We start from the raw sequence: 21316 nt of genomic DNA, 5'->3' as shown, positions 1-21316 counted from the left end.
CTTAAAGGGCCAGAACAGACCAAAATGTCGCAGGAAGACCTCAAAGCCCCAGAGATAAATCTAAGTGACGAAGAAATAGCAAATCTCTCAGACGCACAGTTTAAAACACTGGTCATCAGCTTCCTCACAGATCTGGTGGACTATAGCCACAAATTAGAGAAACATATGAAGGCTAAATTAAGGGAAATGAATGGAATTCCACAGGAAACCCATAGAGATGAAAAAAAAACTGGGACTCAATTCAATGGAGTGGACCAGAAGGAAGAAAAAAATGATCAAACAGAAAGGAATGAAGAAATAAGAATTCAGAAAAATGAGGAGAAGCTTAGGAACCTCCAGGACATCTATAAACGCTCCAATATCCGAATTATAGGGGTACCAGAAGGGGGAAAGACACAACCACCAGTGGAAAAACTATTTGAACAAATAATAAAAGAAAATTTCCCCAATCTGGCAAAGGAAATAGACTTCCAAGAAATCCAAGAAGCTCAGAGAGTACCAAAAAAGTTGGACTCAAGAAGGAACACACCAAGGCACATCATAATTACATTAGCCAAAATTAAAATGAAGGAAAGAATCCTGGAAGCAGCAAGAGGTAAGGGGACAATCACCTACAAAGGAGTCCCCATCAGGCTGTCAGCAGATTTCTCAAAAGAGACCTTACAGGCAAGAAGGGGCTGGAAAGAAATATTCCAAGTCATGAAATCTAAAGACCTACAACCAAGATTGCTCTACCCAGCAAAACTTTCATTTAGGACGGAAGGACAGATAAGACCAAATTCAAGGAGTTCATCATCACCAAGCCCTTATTATATGAAATGTTAAAGGGACTTATCTAAGAAAAAGAAGTTAAAGAAACATGAACAGTGCAAGGACAACAAACTCACAGTTATTAACAACCACACCTAAAACGAAAGCAAACTAAAAGGACAGCTAGATCAGGAGTGGAAACATAGAAATGAAGATCTCAAGGAGGGTTAGCAACAGGGGAGTGGGAGGAGGAGACGGGGGGAGAAGGTACAGAAAACAAGTAGCATAGACAGTAGATAGAAAATAGATGGGGGGGCAAGAATAGTATGGGAAATATAGAACCTAAAGGACTTGAGACACATGGACATAAACTAAAGGGGGGGAATGGTGGGGGTGGGGGGGCAGGGTGGAGGGGAATGAAGGGGGGAATAGAACAACTGTAACAGCATAATTAATTTAAAAAAAATAAATTTATTAAAAAAAATACTCAGTTGTTGCTAATTGGTAACTTTCTGGCCTTACAGACTGGACTTTGATTTTTATTTTGGTTGGATTTACAGTAATCGCTGGAGCCTTCTGCTATGACGTGGTTTTGGATCAGAGACTTGATGAGTGGATGCCAACAAAAGTAAGTAAACTCTCCAGAGTATTAATTCTAGAGTCTGATTTTCTTTGGTAGAACAATTCCTATGTTGGTGTTACTGAATGGTGCTGCATGTGGGGGATATTTAAAAGAATCTGTTTGTCTGCCTATGTTGTTGCTTTTTCAGTGTGTTTAAGATAGAGACGTGAGTGAAGGCACTCACAAGAGCACGGTCAGTTGAATGCAAGGGTGATGTCCTGCTTGACCTTCTCTCCTTCTGCCTTGTACTGGTCCTTCTGTTCCTTAAGAGAGTGGTTTTCACTATGGCCAGAATATAAAACAGAAGCATAACTTGGTTGATGTTGTGGTGGGGGCCTAGAGCCTTAAACTTGGATCCCCAGAGTACAGTCTGAACACTATTGCCCAACCCTTTAGCCCGCTGCACACTAAGATCCCCCTGTGTGCAAGGGTCACATTGAGTGTGGGGGGGGGGACCTGAATCAGATTTTGACAAAGCTAACCCCAACGGCAACAAACTAAATAGCAGAAAAATAGACTCCTTGTGGATGGTCTCCCTTTGTAGTGCGGTGCTCCTTGTTGTTGGGACTTGGGTAGCAACAAGGCCTGGCTAACAAGGACGGCCAAGTTCAGGTGCTGTGGTGGTGGTGGGGGTGCCGATGGCTTTTAGAACTCGAGACTCAGTTATGATTGGGAAGAAGAGGCAAATGCCTAAATCTTAACGAAGCAACAGTGAACGTCCTAAGATTGGGGGTCTGGCAGTCAGAAAAGGGGAGGTGGTGCAGCACCGAACCGATGATCGGTTCCACTGTGTACGTTCTTCACATTTTAGTGTCTGTGAACATAAATGTTTCTTACGGTAGTTGGCCTCTTATGATTATAATTGGTAGTATTTTTTCCTTAGTGGAACATCTCAGATTTAGTGACGTATTGTTATTCCTAAAAGCAAGACTGTAAAGCAGATCTAGGTCAAATTTTGGCTGTGGAAGTTATTTTTTTTGTAATCACATCCATATTACTTAATACTGAGAGGGAAGGAGGAGGGAGACAGGCAGGGAGACAGAAAGGGAGGAGAGGTGGGGTGAGGGGTGAGGAGGAAGTGCAGGGAAGGAATGGGAACCTTTTCTTCGTAATGCTCGCGTTTGTGTCAGGGCACCTTCTTCCTTTGCAACTGTGCCCCAGATTTAAGAAGAGATCCTCTGTTGGAGGGATTAAGTGAAAACTAGTAAGATAAGATGCAACTCTCGTTACTGATGCATCTTGCTCCCTCCTTTTCCTTTTTTTGAAGATAAAACTTTAAAAAAGAAATGCCCTAGACTAGATAATGTGCCCACGGGACTGGGTGGGCGGCTTAGAGAAAGGAGGGGAGAGTTAAATTCCAGCACAGCTGTGTTAAACCATGGATGTGGGTTTGTTGTACAGTCAATTACCCCTTCAAGAATGGAGAAGTTACTTCATGCAAAAAGAAGTCTAAAGATAGGAAGTTTATGGAAAGAACTTTATTATAAAAATCATTTGCTAACAGTGATTGATATTTTCCATATTAGTAATGACTTATAGTATGAAAAACCTAATTATAGTTTTTATTAAAAAGTTATAAAAATTGTTAATGTGTATTATTTATCATTTTAATTGTGTGAAGATGATATTTTCATTAAATAGAAATTTATAATATTGGAACAGGGCAATGATGACATTACATTTCCTAATGAAACTTTCTGAATCACTTAAACAGTGACTTTTTTTTCCCCACATGCATTTAAAAAGCTTAATTTTAGCCTTGGCTGGTATAGCTCAGTGGATTGAACACGGGCCTACAAACCAAAAGAAGGTTGCTGGTTCGATTCCCAGTCAGAGTACATGCCCAGGTTGCAGTCCAGGTCCCCAGTAGGGGGCGACCCCAGTAGAGGCAACCACATATGGATGTTCCTCTCTTCTCTTCCCCTCTCTCTAAAAATAAATTAAAAATCTTTAAAAAGATAAAAAGTGTTATTTTACTCAGTGTAAATAATTTTTGTATCTTATTATTAGCATTTCTGCTTGTTATGTCATTTTAGTAAATATATATAAGGTTGTATAATTTGAATGAAATACTAAAATTTCTTTGTGGGGTTAATAATTATTATCAATTAGTTATTAATGCAGGCTGATATTTTAATTACAAGTAAATTGCAAGTTTTATAGTTTGTAGAGTTGGGAGGCATTGCTAACCTTATAGTTAGTGGCCCAAATATTTAATTACTGCAAATTAATAACATTCTTTTCTGACAAGTTTGCTTTGCTTATATTTTAGATTTATAATATTAAGCATATAAATTGCCTTATCAGCGTTAATGTTGAAATACTTTTAAGTAAATTGTTATAAATATTAATACTTTTCATTTTTAAGGAGAACCTGCGTTCTTTCACAAAAGATGCTTATGTTTTAATTTATAAAGATCTTCCATTTGAAACTCTGGATGTTGATGCAAAAGTGGCATTAGAAATATTTCAACACAACAAGTAAGTGTTGGCTTCCTTTAAAGCAAGATTAAATCTCCCAAAGTTACATGTAATGAAGAAAATTCAGTTCTTTTTTTTTAAACATTTAACTTTTATTGTATTTTTTTCCCATTACCAGAAAATTCAGCTCTTAAGAATTTTTATATTCTGCCCTGACTGGTGTAGCTCAGTAGGTTGGGCATTGTTCTGCAAACCAAGAGGTCTTTGGTTCGACCAGCACATGCCTGGGTTGTGGACGGGTTGAGGGCATGTGAGAAGCATCCTACCATGTCAATGTTTTTCTCCCTCTCTTTCTCCCCCCTTCCCCTCTCTCTAAAAATAAGGAAATAAAATCTTAAAAAAAGAATTTTTTATATTCTTAAAAGCAGAACATAAAATTTAAGAAAAATGTCTTAAGTAAAAGCAAATTTAGTTGGAAAAAACTAAAAAATAAAAATTGAGCTTATAACAGATATATTTTATAATAGATATGTTCTCTGGTTAGTTCCTGAAAACCTCCTTAACTGATACTCTGGCTTGGCATCTTTCAAAACGGTTTGCCTCCGGAATGTTCTTCCACATGTTATTAATTAATATGCTGAAAAACATGTACTGCATTTGACTGAATTTGGAGAATGGCAGCATAAAAAAATTTACCCCTGTTCACTCTGAAGCCTCCCAAAGTAGATACTGAAAACAATAATTTTCAAATGCATTAACCTGTGTAACTCTTTTTCTTGAAGCATATTTTTTTGTAGCATATCCTGGGACCAGCGTACTTAGAAACCAGTAGGAATAGACCATTTTAACTGAACTAGAGTGAAAGTAGAACTACAGAGTCAAACTGCCCCTGAGTCTTTAAGAAAACTCCTTGGATTATCAGAGCATGTCAGGTCACCATGCCAAAATTCTGGGGTCTGCTGTCCAATAGAAATACAATGTGAGCCATCTTTAAAATTTTTAGAGGCTACATTAAAAAATAAAAAGGGTGAAGTTAATTTTAACCATAGTTTTATTTAAACAGTATATTTTAAATGTTATAATTCCCACATTAAAAATGCTAATGATACTGGACAGTCTTCTGCTCGTACTAGGTCGTCAGAACGCGGTGTGTACTCCACCGCGGGCACGTTTCGGTCAGGACTCATTGCGTTTAAATGTTCCACAGCTACCATGTCGCACAGTGCTCCGGACTTTCTGCCGCGTGCACTGAGGTTTTTCTTTCTCATACTCAGTTGTCCAAGTCCAGCAGAGGCCTGTAGAACTTCAGTATCGTAGTTGAATGTGTGTGTGTGTGTGTGTGTGTGTGTGTGTGTGGTGGGCACGTGGTTCAGGGGTAAGTTTCAGGGCAAGGAAGAGTTTTGGGTGGTTCACAGAGGATCTGTGGTCAGGCCTTGGTTTCGGCTCTTAGAGGTGGGTCAGGAGTTGTAAGTGTTTAGGGGAACCGCCTCCCTCAGTGATGCTTGGGGCCTGGTGTGCGGGGGCTCTGGCAAAAGGGGTGTGGCAGTAAGCGGGTGTTCTCGCATGAGTTAGCATTTCCCAGCCTTGCCAGGTGCTCACGTAATATATGTTTACTGCTCTGGTTTGAATAGACAAGGCTCTGGGTAGTAAGTGGTGGAGTCAGGATTTGAACCTGGGCTGTGCGGTTCCGTCTCTGCTGTTAGCTATGCTGACAAAATGGGGCAGTTTTGGGAAACATTCAGGCAGAATTGGCATAACTTGGTATGAACTGCATGTGGAGGGTGTGGTAGGAGAAGCAGGGATTAGGGAAATCTCCCAAGTTCTTTACTTGGACACGTGGGTGTTTGGTGGTATCATGTACAAAGCCAGGGACATGAGAACTAAGCTCTTTCATTCCTAAGCTAGGAGTAAGAACAAGTTTGGTGGGGAAAGGGAGGTAACTTTTTGTTCCCTTGGAGAATTTGGGAGTTCAAAGTGCTTGTGGAACACCCTCGTGGATGTCTGGCAGGGTCTTGGATACACAGTTGGGGGCTCCGCAGAGGTATGTGGGTTAGAAGCGGAGATGTGGAGGATGCACAGGTGTGAGTGGTGATTCAGGCTGTGCAAACCTAGGAGCTGGCCCAGGGAGGGTGCGCAGAGTGGAAGGAGGGTCTCAGACACAGTCCTTGAAAGGCAGGAAAAGTGGAGAGTGGCCAGAGAGCTGAAATAGTAAGCATTTGGGGAAGTGGAGGTGAGCGGTGCTGAGGGAAGAAAATGAGGACCCAGAGTGTCCGTCAGGGTGGTCCCTGGGAGGCTCCTGTGGCTTTGGTGAGACACTGTGGAGTCCTGAGGCGGGTGGGCGGGAGGTGAGGAAGGGCGGACTCCACATGTGAGCCGTCCTTTCCAAAACTGTGACTGTAACAGGGAGAGACAGGTTCCTTTAAACATCTTTTTGTATATTTTATGATTAAAATTTGTTTCTTTGCTGTGCTTTTTAGGTATAAAATAGATCTCATAGAAGAGAGGGCATCTCAGAACCCTGAGAGAATAGTCACGCTGCACAGGTAAGTGAAAATAAAAAAGTTGGCTGCTATGCTAATTTGTAGTAAGGCGTGGCTTTATTATGGTTACTATATTATATCATTATATGTAGTATACAACTAAAAAAGATGAACTCGTATCTTTTTTTGTTACTCTCATTGCCGTATTTTCTGTTGGTTGGTTTGGGGTTTTCATAAGTAGTCGTTGGAAGCCTTAAATTACCTTTAGGAACGTAGTGGTTTCGGTTGCTCATTTTACTGTTACTTTTATTTCTGCATTTCAGGGGTAGAAAACCATTGTTTAAAAGTGTAATTTTTAAGAGATAATTTTAAAGTTGAGAAAATATTCATTATTATGAATTGCACGCGGTAAGTCGTGTGTTTACAGAAATACGCATTCTGACTGATTAGTTACTGCTGATAAGTACCTGTAGGTAAGTTAAACTGGAGTGTGCTTTCCGATGCAAGGACGAGAGAGGTGAGACAGTGCATCATGCGCAGTTGACTTTGTGGTCTGTAACTGTTTGCTCAGCTTCGTGTTCGGCTGATTTGGACTGAACTTGTTTCCTCTCGAAAACTGCTCTGTTTCTGGACACGATCTGTCGCCATGCACACTGAATTCTGAACTCTGTGCAGTGACTTGTAACGTTGTAGGTTGTCGGTTTTAGACAGTGGATCCATGTGATGATGTGATTGTTCACTGATCTTAAAAACTTTAATTGTATCATCGATGCTAATTTAGAAAAAGATTCACTCAAGTTCAGTTGTCAAAAGTCTAGCCCCTCACTTCAGATTTCTGTGTCATGGCTGTTGGAGATGGCACCGAGACACGCAGGATGTTCTTGATTAGAGATGTAGCAGCAAAGAGAACAAATAGATTCTTTAGCCCCAGTGTATAGCACATGATTTGATGTTCAGGTTTTAATGGTTGGTTTTCAAAATCAAACCAGGTTCGGTGATTTCATCGATGTGACGGAGGGCCCTCTTATTCCAAGAACCAGTGTTTGTTCCCAGTACGCAGTGTCGGCAGCTCACGGTCGCCAGGCCCCCCACTCCCGTCTCGTGCGAAGGTTTCAGGGCCTCTCTTTGCCTGTTCACTTAAGAGTAAGTAAAGTTCAAGTTTCGGGCCATTCTGTTTGGGTGTGGCATGAGTTTAGTCTCGATTTATACCAATTTAAAGGGCATAACATTTTAATTTTCATTAAGTTGTGACTAGTGTTTTATGAGTTCAGGTGTATGATTTAAAAAGAGTTATTCCCAGGATGTAACCAGGTAATTCATAGAAGAAACATTAGTTGAAAAACTTAAATCACATTGAGATAGAGTTTAACTTTTCAGATTAGTACAGGAGAGGGTGCGTTGCTCAGACCTGTGGGAATGCCTTCCTTTTGGCCTGCTCGTCTCCCTAAATTTGATGGACTGGTCCTGACTCAGGGCCTGTCATGCTCCGTATTGATCTTACCCTTCTAATTCTCTTCTGTTTTTAATTAAACTTTTGCCAAACTTAAATGCCAAATGAAACATCTGCTCTATGTGCTACCTCTTTTCCTAGTCTAATCCACGTTTGTGAGCTTTTCGCCTCGTTTAAGTACTGCCCAACTGACTTAAGTCTTTGTTTTGTTTAAAACCTGTATAAAGACTTAGCTGCTTTTATTTTAACTTCATTGATTTATTTAATTCATATTAAATCTCTTCTCAAGGCGCATGTTACGATATGGAATAAGCTATTGGAAAGGTCTCAGAAATTGGTAAGTGTTTTCAACAGCTAATGAGTACTCTTCTACAAAGAAGTATTCATTGAAATTAAGCAACAACAACAAAAAAAAGAAAAGGAAAGGGAAGAACAGTTATCTGTTCTTTCAATAGACTAGTTTAGTTGTCTCAACAGCAAAAGCAGTTTTGTGATTGTTTACCCCAGTAATATTGTGGCAAGAGAAAAATTAAGTTTGTAATTCTCTTTTGATTTTATTTGTTAATCTTATGGTAATGATACCATAGAACTTGAAGAGCAATAAGAATATTACTATATAGTAGTAATATTTTTGGAGGTGGTAATTGTGTTAATTAGGTGTCGTGATACTTTTCTTGTGTACTTAATGAACGTTTTAAAGATTAAGACTTGTCAGATATATTTTAAATCTTCCTTGACTGTTGACATATTAAACGCACACATGTCCTGAAAAATCAGCTTTAAACACTTCTGCTTTTGTAGTTTACATTGTCATTTGCATTTAGATTTTGTTAGTAGGAATGATTATATTTCTTGACCACAGTTCCCCCTATTCGCCCTTCCATGGGTCCGGTGTTCATCTTTCGCTGCAGTGACCCAATAGCTGTGCCGCGTGACCCGGCCTCACGAGCCCTTCCCAGCTCCCCTGATTTTCCACTCTGACCCGGCTCCCAGGCTCGCTGCTCAGCACACAGCAAACTGGTTTTCACGTCTGTTTCTTAATGACCGTTCCTCCGTCTGGATTCCATTTCCCATTCTCGCCTCTCTTTACGTCCTGCTCATTCTTTAGTACTTCACCCAAGTCTCACCTTCTCCCTGACCCACTCTGAGGAGTTGCTATCGAATATCTGATTCATGCAATTTCTGCATGATTCTATACCTCCTCACACTATTTTCTGTTTGTTTTTGCTATTACATTTGCATTCAGTTCATTAACCCACATAGGGCTTGTTATAGTCCCATGACCCCAAATTTTGAACCTGACACTTGGCACACAGGGTGGGGGGTTACCTAGTAAATATTTATTGATTATGTTTATGACAATGTTTATACCCAGTCTATATTAATGACTTTACAGGTGGAAATTTATTGTTTACGTACTACTTAGCCATAATAGTCTTGTGTAAAGTTTATGTAATTTTTTTCATGATAGGAAAGTTTATTTGAATAAATGGAATAACTTTCTTTGGTAATAATCATTTTAGAAGAAGAAACTAGAGAGAAAATTAGTGTAAATTAGGGTAAGCTCAAGAAGTGAAAACTTTAAAGCAAGGAAAAATGCAGAAAAATAGCAGAGACAGTGACTCAGAGTACCTAGTAGAAGTCAGTGAGTAGCTGTTTTTGAAAGATTAGTTGTGGCTCAGGTTTCTTCTTCCACTGCCCATGTTGCTCTCTAAGGAGAGGAGGTTATACATATGGTCCATTGATGCAACTAACACAGACTTACTGAGTGTTTTGTGCCCGACCCTGATGCAGAAATGAACAAAGCCTGCCGACCTCCAGGAAGTGGCTTTAATGGGGTAGCTGGACACAGCACACGGTCAGGTTTGCATGTGGGTGGGGCTCTGGCACCCACACGCAGAGGAGGAGGGCTCAGCCAGGGAGAAGGTTCCCAGGGATCGATGCCTTCTACTTGAGCTGCTTTTAAAGGATGAATAAAAGGGGCCAAGCAGGTAGTTTGCTGGGGGACAGGTTGGGAGTTATCTCAGGAGAATCTCCTTGTGGAGAGGCCCGGAGGAAAGGAGAGCATGTGAATGTCAGGTGACTGAATGTTTGGTCACGTGGAGGGTGGGTGATGAGTCCAAAGAAGTTCGTTGTGAACAGTGTGAAAGGCTCACCGTCCATAATGTAGAATTTGCAGTGCCTTCCTGAAGGTGGTTGGGGGTAACTGGAGAATTTTAAAAAGAAAATGACCTGCTGGGTGCTATTTCTGTTTAAAAGCTCGTTTTGGGTCAGTGGGGATGATAGCTGCAAGTGAAGCCAGCCCTCTTGTTAGGGGTAGAGAAGGTGATGGCTTTCTAAGGTTCGGGCGTGGCGGTGAGAGTGGCTGTGCTCGAGTGTGCAGGGGAGAGGACGGCCGGGCGAGCCCCGCACTGAAGTGAGGGTGCAGGAGGTGGAGCAGGTCTCGGGGTGATGAGGAAGACAGGTTCGCCCCGTTTCTTTGATGCGTCTGAGTGACATAGAATAGAAGTACAGCAGTTTGTGTCGTTCATTTAACCTTGTTTCATAACATGGATGAGATGCTGAAGGAACTTAACTGTTTCTTCCTATGTGCTTTGGCTTAAAGTCACAGAACCTACTGACGATATTAAGTGAGGACTTACTGTATGGACATACAGATGCCTGTTCGTATTACACCCGTAATAAACTGTGTTCAAAACAGAATTTTACCGCCCAACAAAATGGATTTAAAGTATCTGTTGCAGCACTGCTGGTAGTTTCTTTACACCAATGATTCATTTTACAGATGAAACATAAAATAACAAACTGGAGAAACCTAGATATGTGCCTCAGGTTATATTTTGAATGGAATTGTACTTGATAGTTTAGATTGGAAACTTGGCCTTGTATGTTTTCTTTTCTTCCTACTTTGCTTTCTGTAATACTTATTATTGAAGGAGAAAGACAAAGGTCATCGTAAGAGATGGACTGTGGAATGGTTTTAAGTGATGGGTAAAGAATAAAAATAAGTGTTTATTAGAAAAGTAAAGCTATTCATATTTTTACAGGTAACTGAAGATCAAATTACACCTACAGAGGAAAGTTCATCTACCTAGTAACTCCGTAAAATTTATATGTATATAGTGAATGAAAATAAAAGTTTTTTATGTAATGTTTGTGTGTGCTTATAAAGATTAACTGTCTTCTCTGAGATATATACTGATGTTTACTTCCCCCCTTAAAGGATGAAACGACTTACGCTGTTCACAGTAAAAATTTCACACAGAAATAAGCCTGTCCTCTTACACTCCCCAGATGTAACACCCTTTGGTGTTTTCCCCTTGTAGTCTTTTCTGCACATTTAAACTTACACGTACGAATACCAATGTACTCTTTTAAAAACATAAATAGGATCAACTAGTTTGAGTTTTTCATTATTTTAAAGTGGTGCAGTAAACATCCTTGTGCAAAATGGCAAGTGTTTTATGTATAGACAGATCAACTGAGTATTTACTGAGTTGACTATTTCTTACACACTGGCCATTTCTCATAGAACCTTTTCATTTAACCCTCACAAGCAGCCTGTTGAGAAGGTGTTTCCATGTGGTAACGAAGAAACTGAAGGAGCCGGATGTCAAGTCGCAAAGCCGAAACTGGGAGCCGGGTGATTTCGCTCACGGGCTTTCCCAGGTGCCCCCCTGCGCTGCCCACACGTCAGGACATCTGTAGGAAGGGGTTTCTGGTCCTGGAGTTATTGGTGGATGCCACCTGGTCCTTGCCTCTGAATGACAGTCCCAACAACAGCATCTGAGAGTTCCTGCTTCCCCATTCCTTGGGCAAGTCTTGATTATCAGCCTTTTAAAAATATTTTGCCAAATTTTTTTCCCATTCTAGTCTGACCACTTTGGTTCCTGGGCTTGGTGCACGGGTTTCATCTGAAGAGATATTCCCTTTGTTGCTTGTGGATTCATACTTTGAAATTTTTTTTCCTTGAATATACCAAGAAGTACAGAAAATACTGTAACACCTATTTGGATGTTTTTCATACTTTTTGGTGACTTCCCCCACTGTATAGATCTTCGTTTCACTAAGTAGCAGAGAGAAACTTAATTTTCTAACTTTCTTTGGGACTTGGGCTCAGACAGCTAAGTCTCGCCTGTTAGACACTTCTGTGTGACATTTGGAAGTGACACCGTGAAAAGAGAGTGGCACATGGGATCCATATTGTTGAACAGCAACACGTGGCTTTCAGGGTGGTAGCGGGAGAGGTTCCCTGTCTCCATTTGGACTGTGGGGCTGGCCTTGCTCAGTAGCTTTTCCCCTGCAGTGGCTCTGTGGCGTAATGACGTTTGTCAGAGCTGTGCCACCTGATCTCAGTCTGAAACTTGTGAGCCATTTGTTTTTGGATCCTGTTATTTGCAACCAAGGATCCTGACATGCAGCCACCACCCCGGTTTAACCAGTTGTAACCTTTCCCCTTACTTCTGACCCTTTTGTTTTTAAGAAGAATGTACCTGTCCATAGAAAGTCTTCATGTCTTTTCCTTCCAAGAAGAAACTATCCTGTTAGTGCATATGCTTACCCATCATTTACCCTCCTGATTTACATTGTATACTATTCTATTCTATTTTATTTTATTTATTTATCTTTAGAGAGGAAGGAGAGAGGAAGAGAAATATCAATGCATGGTTGCCTCTCTTGGGTCCCCTGCTGAGAACTGGCCTGCAACCCAGGCATGTGCCCCGACTGGGAATCAAACCGCGATCCTTTGGTTCGCAGGCCCGCGCTCAATCCACTGAGCTACACCAGCCAGGGCCTACTATTCTCTTTTAAAACTAACCGTAATTGGGTTCATGATAGATACTCTTTAGCAATTTGTTTTAATTGCTCGGCATTATGTTTTCCCATTTAGCGTGTTGGTACATGTTAGTATACATGCAGAGATGGTCGATACTATGCAGAGCTCTACAGTATTCTGTTTACCATGTACTGTATGATTAATCTCATGATTCATTTATCTTCTTAGTGATAATCATTGAGGATGGTCTTGACTTTTTAGTATTATCAACAGTACTGCAGAAAATACTCTCGTGTATGTTTCTCTGTGTATCATTTAACAGATTCTCTAAAGCGCGCAGAAGCAGAAGCGCATTTTCAGCTTTACCAACTGTCAGTCACCAGGTAGTTTACTCTCCATGAGCGGGGTGAGAGTCCCCATTTCCCCACTCCCTCCACTCATCACTGTCAGACATTCCAACACTTGGCGGTGGGATGTACGCGATCCTATCTCATTTAACTTAATTGGTTTAATGTTGACCATGTAGTGACAGTGAACATCTCTTCATTTGTTTATTACCCAATAAAATTGCTTCTGTGAGTTACCAGTTTATAGCCTTTGCCCAGTTTTTAAAAAATTGGATCTTTGGTCCTTTTATATTAATCGGGCCTCTTTATATATTCAGAAACTTTCGCCACTGCAGATATTTTCTTTGGTCTGGATTATCTTTTAACTTTGTTTACACTGTCTTTAATTTTTATGTGGACAAATCATCTTTCTTTTCTTTTGTGATTTTTATTTGTGCAAGAAATTTAAGAAAGCCTTCCCTAACTTGAGGTTATAAGGCATTTTTCTTTATTTTTAAAAATATTTTAAAGTCTTCCTTTTTTATATTTGTTGAATTTACTTGAAGTTTCATTAGGTGTGTAGAGTGAGGTAAGGGATTGAACCGTGAGTCCTCCCCTCCCCCACTGGGGTAGTCGGTTACTTTGTATCATTTCTTTTCTTCCTGTTCTTCGTGGTGGCGCCCCGCCATCATACATCGGATCCCTGTAAACGCCTGGCTGGCCCACTGGCCCATTCGCTGTCCCCGAGCCACTATCACAGTTTTAATGATCAGCTTCATAACTTGTGTTGATTTCTGGTGTTGTGAGTCCTTATTCTCCTTTTCCAAAATTGGCATCGTTATTGTGGGACCAGCTTGTCAAGTTCTGAGAGGCGTGCCTTAAAATCATTTTTTTCTGGTACATTTTACATGAAGTTTGTGTAGGTCAATGGTAAATTTTTTTCCTTTCAACTTTTCATGTCATTGTGTTTTAGGTTTTTTTCTCTCTCTCTTTTTAATTCTCATATAAGGACATCCCCATTGATTTTAGAGAGAGGGGAAGGGAAAGAGAGAGACAGGGAGGGAAATGTCAGCGTGACAGAGAAACATCGATTGGCCGCCTCTCGTATGCACCCCGATTGGAGATGGAACCCACAGCCCAGACGTGTACCCTGACTTGCAGTTCCCCAGCAGCGCCCCAGTTCACGGGACCACACACTCCAACTAACCGGGCCACATTGGCCATGGCTAGGTTTTCTCTTTAAAAAAGAATTTAGGAACCTTTCCTTGGTTTAAATCCATTCTCCTACAATGAGTATGGATTTCTGGCAATTTTCCCTTATTCATTATGTTTTGAGAGTATTTTTGTTAGTACTGTGTATTCTGTTTCGGGATTTTTATAACTTGCTGGCAAGTCGTACTTTTTTCATTAAATAAGGACCCTCAGTATACCTAATAGTAATTTCCTATACTTTATCTGGTTTCCGTAATGTTTTTTCTTTAGTTTGCTTCTATTATATTAAACATTTGTTAGTATTTACCTGGTATATATTTTTCTATCCCTTTTTGACTTTTCTTAATGTCATTGTGTTTTAAGCCTTTTTCCTTTGGTAAGCAGCATAAAATTTATTTTCTGTTTAAATCTAGTCTTGGAATTACTATCTTTTAAGAAGTCAGTTTTAATTCACGTATACTTTACTGTGATTACCACTTCTTTGCATTTGTATTTCTCCTTCCTCCCCCTTATTTCCTCTTCCTTTTTTTTCTATTTTAGAAAAAAATAGAGGTTACATATTCTGTTTCTATTCTTTCACTATATAGTCTCCCATTTATAGGTGTACCATCATTTTATCAGTCCCCGTTGATGGTTGATTTTTAGTTCTTTTCTATTAAAATAATGTTTCACTTAGTAAAGTTTTATATGTATAATCCTATCCATGTACTAGATCTATAATATAAATTCTTATAGGCGATCCTTTTAATCAAAGAAGTATTTGTATTTTAAGTATTGATAAGTAATAGATAATATCCTTTAAAAAATAAATTTATTCAGCAAGCAGATTTTAGATTTCATATATGGTTAAATTTATTGGTAAGGAAAATTTTAATTTTAGAGGATGATACTACTACAATGGTACTTCTAAGGGATCTCAAAGTTGGGTGTATGTCAAGTCTGCCTGTGGAGATAAAAGACAAATTTTCATATCTATATATGTTTTTAATTTTTACTTTTTGATTGTAGAGAAAGGGAGCGAGAGAGAGAGAGAGAGAGAGAGAGAGAGACGTTGATTTGTTGTTCTACTTATCTATGCATTCACTGGTTGCTCTTGTATGTGCCCTGAGCGGGGACTGACCCTGCAGCCTTGTCCTTTTGGGATGAATTTCTAGCCACCTGAGCTACCTGGCTAGGGCTTCCTGTTTACATATTTTTAATTACAGAACTTCTTAAAGTGAATATGGACACTGTCCTCTTGATTTGCAGAATTTAGGAAAAGCCAAAGCATTGCTTGAGCCGTCTGTAATGAGTCCATGCAGGTCAACTCAGAACAGCAATTGCTGAAGCTGGACACACTCGTGTGCCAGGTACAGATAGTCTCCAGCATCAGAACGAGCTGTGGTTCCAAAGTCGGTGGAGACTTGGATCCATTTTCCCATTGCACTTAAACAGAGCAAGGCCCTGAGCTGAGTGAAACAGAAAAGTTTAAAATGACGTTTCCTTCTTACAGAAGCTCCTGATCTAGAGAACAACAGGCACACAATTAAAATGCGGGGCAACACGTGCAGCACTTTGGTAGGGGAGTTGCTCACTGCACTTCGGGAGAACAGAGGAGAAAGGTCATTTCTGGGTGGGAACCTTTGCAGAGTTTATCTTCTGAGTGCTTGCCATGGCCCAAGGGATTAGGGAGATTGCTAAACTGACAGCACTGGGGAGAGGGTACGATTTTCCCAAGTGGAGACTGGGTATAGTGATCGGCAAAGCTTTGGCAGCACGGGGGTGGGAGGGCGAGATAGTTGGCAGCAATATTTTGTGATTGTTTTATTAACTAATGAACTCTTTCCAAGGCAGGACCTGGTGTCCAGTTCCCTCTCATTGACCTTCCCTAACTACTGCTCTGAGCAGGAGCTTGTAGTTTGGGTCTCAATAGTACATGTGGCCATTGAGTGGTTGCAGCTGGTGGTGGAGCACAGGGCAGCTAGTTTTGGTGGGGGACTTTCAAGTCAGGTGGATTTTATTAAGATGGATAGGATGTTTTTGGTGGGGAGGGGTAACCAGGCCCAAATTTTAGTTGCTGCCATCCCCAAAGAGGTCAATGACAGGGCATCTCATCACTTCAAGAATGTCACAGAACTTCATTATACAGTGAATGGGGTGTAAACTGACATTGAATTTGTACGGGTTCTGCTGAGCACTGTTCCTACTTGCCATCGTACTGGCAGGTAGTACTGGCTGTAAACCAGCTTCTCAGAGTTGGTTTAGGCACCACTTGCATTTGGATCACCAGGTTAGCCTGGTTAACGGCAGTCTCTGTGCTCCATAACAGAGTCGGAGTTTCTGGGGGCAGGAGCCTGGGAATCTGCTTCTTGACCAGTCTCCAAGGTGAGAATCACTGCCCTAGCTCTTCAGTTATATGTAGAATTTTTCGGTATTTATTTGCTATACTGAATTCTTATTTAACAGAAATCACCTCTTTGAACTTATTGGTATAAAGCACAGGGAGCAAACACAAGGCCCTTGGGCCGAATCCGGCCTCCACCTTGTTTTCTCCCACCCGTCCCCTTGTTTCTACCTGGCAGCAGCGCCGAGCTCTCACTTAACTGTTAGGAGCAGTTACATGTATACAGTCCTGAAGTTACATTTGGCCCTATGAAGGCAACTGTGAGGCTGATGTGGCCACCGGTGAAAATGAGTTTGATACGCCTGGAAAGTGAAATGTTCACTGGATTTAAATTCATTTCTGTTTTTACAGTTGAACTTGGAATAATAACATTGTCTTGAGTCAGTAAACATTTGGGATAAGAGTGTGCATGATGGTGGCTCTGTCCTCAAGGGTATCACTTCCTTTGGTACAGGCATTCACACAGCAAGAGAAATTAGGACGGAGTGTGTTAAGTGCTAGTGAACTGGGAGATGACTGGGCACTGCAAGGAAGGGTGATTGAAGATAGAGAAGCTGTCATTGGGATGATAATTGAGAAATCCACCTCAAAAAAAAATCTGTTACTGAGGTGGTTAGGAATACGTGTTAGCCAGGCGGAGACTAGTATTGGAACAGTCAGATCTGTTAATAGTAACGGGAAAGAAAAGTCCCCTTTATGTGGACATCCTTTCCTTATCCTTATTGTTATGAGGGAATCTGAAATCCAAAGTGGAGAGCTGAACTCTTATGCGTAAGTTTTATCGCTGGTTCCACCGTTTTCCAGTCCTTAGTGGTTGAGAACCACAGGAACTTCCCATTTGAGGGCTTTTTATTTTCTTCAAGCTCCCTTTTCAAGTTCTCCCACTTTCTTTGAGGTTCTGGTCATCTTCTATTTTCGGAAAGACTCTAATATAGCATGTTTTCTATATATTCTTCAATCTCCTGACTTCACTGTTTTCTACCTTATTCTTCTATTTTTTTTTTAACTGTTGGGTTTTTGAAGCTGCCGATGGTAAAAAGGAAAGGCCTCCAGTTCAGCAGGTTTGGAGGGAAGTGGGTCATACCCTAGACAATGCCCTTGACATTCTTCAATTCTTACAAAAGAAACCATGCCCTGCACACTTGAGTGCCTCATTCAGTCCAGTAGTCTGTGTACAAAACTGGGTTCTTTTTGCCTTCTCTGTCTTCCACAGAACCCATATTTTCTTCAGCTACCCTTAGTCTGTCACTGAAAAGTACACGCACACACAGTTCATTGCTACTCAACCCTTCCTCCAACCCTGAATCACACCCAGTCTTACGCTCCAAGAGTTTTTGGAGTGGCTGATATATTATTGGTCAGGGGGACTCCATCAAACACCAGGAGATTGGGACCTAGAAGCCGAGGAGCGCTGTGCCTCAGTGAAACCCAGTGACCCTGGCGTTATCTGGGTTCCCTGGGATGACGTCATGGATTATGGAGAGATCAGAGCTCATGTGTCCTCGGGGAGAGTGCTATGGTAGATGTTTGATTTACGTGACTGAAACAGTTATAATGAACAGGGTTTTAAAGCTGGTGTTTGCTTAACACATAATACATATTGTGCTCTTTATTTTTCAGTTACAGTTGACGTTTGGTATTATTTTGTTCTAGTTTCAGGTATACACCATCGTGGTTAGACAGTTATATAACTCAGGAAGTGATCCCTCTGATAATTCTCGTCCCCACCTAGCACTGTACACAACTATTACAGATACTGTGCTCCTTCTGTGCCCTGTTTCATTTCAGTCTACTGCCCTTGTGAAACACACTTATTTTACTGGTGAGGCAACTGAGGCTTAGAGAGATTAACCCATGTAAGTTTCGTGTATTGCATTCTAGTGCTCTTCAAATAAGACATTTCGCAGCACACTCGTTCTTAGTTATAGCGTTCTGATGGTCATAGCTTTCCATTTTAACAGAATAAAGGCAATACTATGTTAGTCTTATTCCAGGCCTAACATCTTGGGACTTTGTAGCTTTACCTAGCAAGAGGGGATGTGAAGAACTGGGACTTGAAGCAGACTCCTCTTGTAGATAAGCAGTGCAGAGAAAATGAATAGTTTGAGGAAACAGCCTTGAAAGTGACTCACCTACCTGGGGGCTCCATAGGGCCAAACGGCCATTCTAAGGGTTAAGAAGGGAATTGGTCGCAGCAGCACAAACAGCTTGAACAGACAGTGGCCTACACCAAGGGGTGCCCTCCGTGAGAATGTGTCCTAGGGGTCAGGAGTGTTTCCCTGGGGATTTGCATCATTTCTTCCCATTGTCTTTGTGTGTGTGTAACTAACTTCTGAAATTACAGATTGTACCTTGCAACAGGCCGCAACAAAATTATTTTCAATAACTAAAGACTCGAGATTTATTTGGTCATAGTGCATAACTGACAGAATGTTGAGAAGAGTTGCTAATACATTGAATATGCTAACAATCACAATTGACTGTTTATTTGTAAGTGATATAGTTCTTTACGGAGAAACATTGCATAGAGATCCAAACCTTGAGTATTCTGTCACATCATTAACTTTTCTCTAACAAAGTGGGAAGGCAAGTTCTTGGATTATTTTTACTATAACAGTAATGTGGCACTTTATATTTTACAAAATAGTTCTCTTATGTGAACATTACATCAACCTTGTAAAGTATTAGCCCCATTCTGTGGATGAAGAAACAAGCTTAGAGAAGAAGAGTGAATTCTCTGACCTGATGGTATTATTATGTGGCTAAGCCATTGAACCTAGGTTTGAGACTTAACTTCAAATATGAAATTTTTCAGTTAAGTCTTTGTATCTTGTAGAAAAAAGACAAGGAGTTAGTTCTCAGACATCAGTCACCATGCAGATGATCAAAAATACTTCATTTAAAAAAATACAAATTCAGTGTAATACCCTTTTGATTTTCTAAGATTCAAATAAAAATATTTTTAAATTTATTTTTAATTATAGTTGACATACACTATTATATTAGTTTCAAGTATCCAACAGTGATTAGACACTTTACATACATTATGAAGTGATCAATCAGTGTAGTAAGTCTAGTACCCACCTAGCACCTCACATAGTTATTATCACATTATTGACTGTATTCTCTATACTGTATATCCCTGTGACTATTTTTATAGCTTGCAATTTGTATAAAAGTATTAATTTTAAATTGAAGTTATCTAAACAAATTATTACATGGGGGAAATACCAATGTCTAAATCTTTAAAAAATGTTTCTGGACAATCCATGATATTACTGGAGGATTATAGTCCTCCTAATTTCTAACAACAATGATATTCTAGAAATTTGTTTCAGAATGTCTTTAGTTCACATGTCTTCCAGTTGAAGCCTTAAGAGCTTATTAACAGTTACAATGAACAAACCATAACTTAGAATTAACAATGACAAGAATACATTTTCCTTTAAAGGTAAAAACAAAGACGTGCTTGAAGATTAAAGGAAAAGTGTTTGCATTGGGAATACTGCTGATAAAGCTTTTAAATGATCCAACTCTTCAAACCTGATTTAAGGCGGAATGGCCTGGGACCCAGGTTACGATGAACACATTAAGACAAAGCCTTAAGTCTAAGTTTCTCCAGCAGGGTGACTCATGCTTCTCTGTCATCCTCCCACAGTGCCAATCTGTTCCGTGCGAATGCTAGTAACAGGCATCGTACCCTGTTAATGCTAACATGTAGGAGTCAGTCGAGGCAAAAACCCCTATCACGATTAGCATTAACAGCATACAGCCTACAGCAGGCTTCCAGCATGCGGAGGATGAGGCACAAAGAATTCAAACCACGGGTTTCCCCTTCCTGGTCTGCGCCACCTGCAAGAGGAAGAGAGAGGTGGTTGTGTGCGCACGGGGAGTTGTAACATCGGATGGAGATAAACCTTTCCTCTTGGAAAGGGAAGAGCTTATTAAATCCTAGTAAGTAATTTCTCGAAAAGGGTAGAGAAATTGGCAATTAAAAGATTTTTTTTTTTTTACCTTTCAGCATACTTAAATCTTTTTAAAATTCTATTTTGTAGTTCTTATTTACGCATGTGTATCATCTTTAAAATGAAACAAAACTACTCTTCAAAGTCCCTGAATGCTAAAATGCAAAGGGGGAGAATCTTGAGTTCTCACACGATACTGTCTTTTCTGATATAAATCAGAACAGATAGTATCTCTCCGGGGAACTGGACAATCTATGTAAAAGGCAAGAATAGTCAAAATAGTCCTTAGGATTTATGAAAAAGCTGAATGAACTGGGTGAGGTTTTACCTTTGTTATTTTTTAGGAATAGAATGAATGCGGTGAAGGGCCTGGCCTTCAAGAAGCGTCCCACCTGCCCTTCAGAGTTTGCTCCGGGGAAAGCACTGCGGGGGGGCTTTGGTTTTGAGGGGCGCACAGGAAGTGTGACTTAAAGAGTGCTGTGTCTCAAAATACTTGTCTTCAGCAGAGAGTGGATTCAAACTAAGAAAAAGATGAATTTGCTACTTCCTGTTAAAGTACGATTTTACTCTCAGATAAATGACGTTTCTCCCGCAGCTTCTGGTTTCGGTGTCCCTCCAGCAGAACCTAGAAGTTAAAAGTGCTATTCAAGTCTGTGGTCTCTTTCAGTACAAGAGGGGAATCACCTCTTTTATTCAATCATGAAACCAGCTAGATGTGAAATGATGATTAAGTTCAAACGAAATGTATAAAGTTAAAAATTCCCCAGTGAATAAAATTTTTGACAGGGCAGAATACCGTGGTTTGGAAATTCCCAGACCAAGGAAATATATTCTTACCCATAGTAATTTTTTAAAAAAGTTTCTGTTTTCTGAGATGAATTAGTTTAATGATGAAGGGCTTTGAATTAAATGATGTCAATTCAGGATTTT

At 40.3% G+C, this 21316-nt stretch overlaps 1 protein-coding gene across 2 annotated transcripts in view; it reads left to right on the top strand.

The window, feature by feature from the left end:
* MRPL39 (mitochondrial ribosomal protein L39) overlaps nucleotides 1-21316 on the top strand; it is a 55333-nt gene that overhangs the window by 8053 nt on the left and 25964 nt on the right. Inside the window, exons 5-10 of one of the 2 annotated variants that reach the window (XM_037155234.2) lie at nucleotides 1311-1378; nucleotides 3741-3853; nucleotides 6271-6336; nucleotides 7263-7416; nucleotides 8013-8060; nucleotides 10771-10875. In XM_037155234.2, coding sequence (XP_037011129.2) covers nucleotides 1311-1378; nucleotides 3741-3853; nucleotides 6271-6336; nucleotides 7263-7416; nucleotides 8013-8060; nucleotides 10771-10818 — 497 coding nt within the window. In that variant the 3' untranslated portion in view covers nucleotides 10819-10875. Of the gene's footprint in view, nucleotides 1-1310; nucleotides 1379-3740; nucleotides 3854-6270; nucleotides 6337-7262; nucleotides 7417-8012; nucleotides 8061-10770; nucleotides 10876-21316 lie in introns of those variants that run through there. The other variant, XM_053657904.1, reaches the window with a different exon arrangement.

Source organism: Artibeus jamaicensis, unplaced genomic scaffold (assembly GCF_021234435.1).
Source record: "Artibeus jamaicensis isolate MK-2021 breed Jamaican fruit bat unplaced genomic scaffold, CSHL_Jam_final scaffold_474, whole genome shotgun sequence".
Taxonomy (NCBI): Eukaryota; Metazoa; Chordata; class Mammalia; order Chiroptera; family Phyllostomidae; genus Artibeus; species Artibeus jamaicensis.
This window is presented reverse-complemented; position numbering and strand designations above follow the sequence as displayed.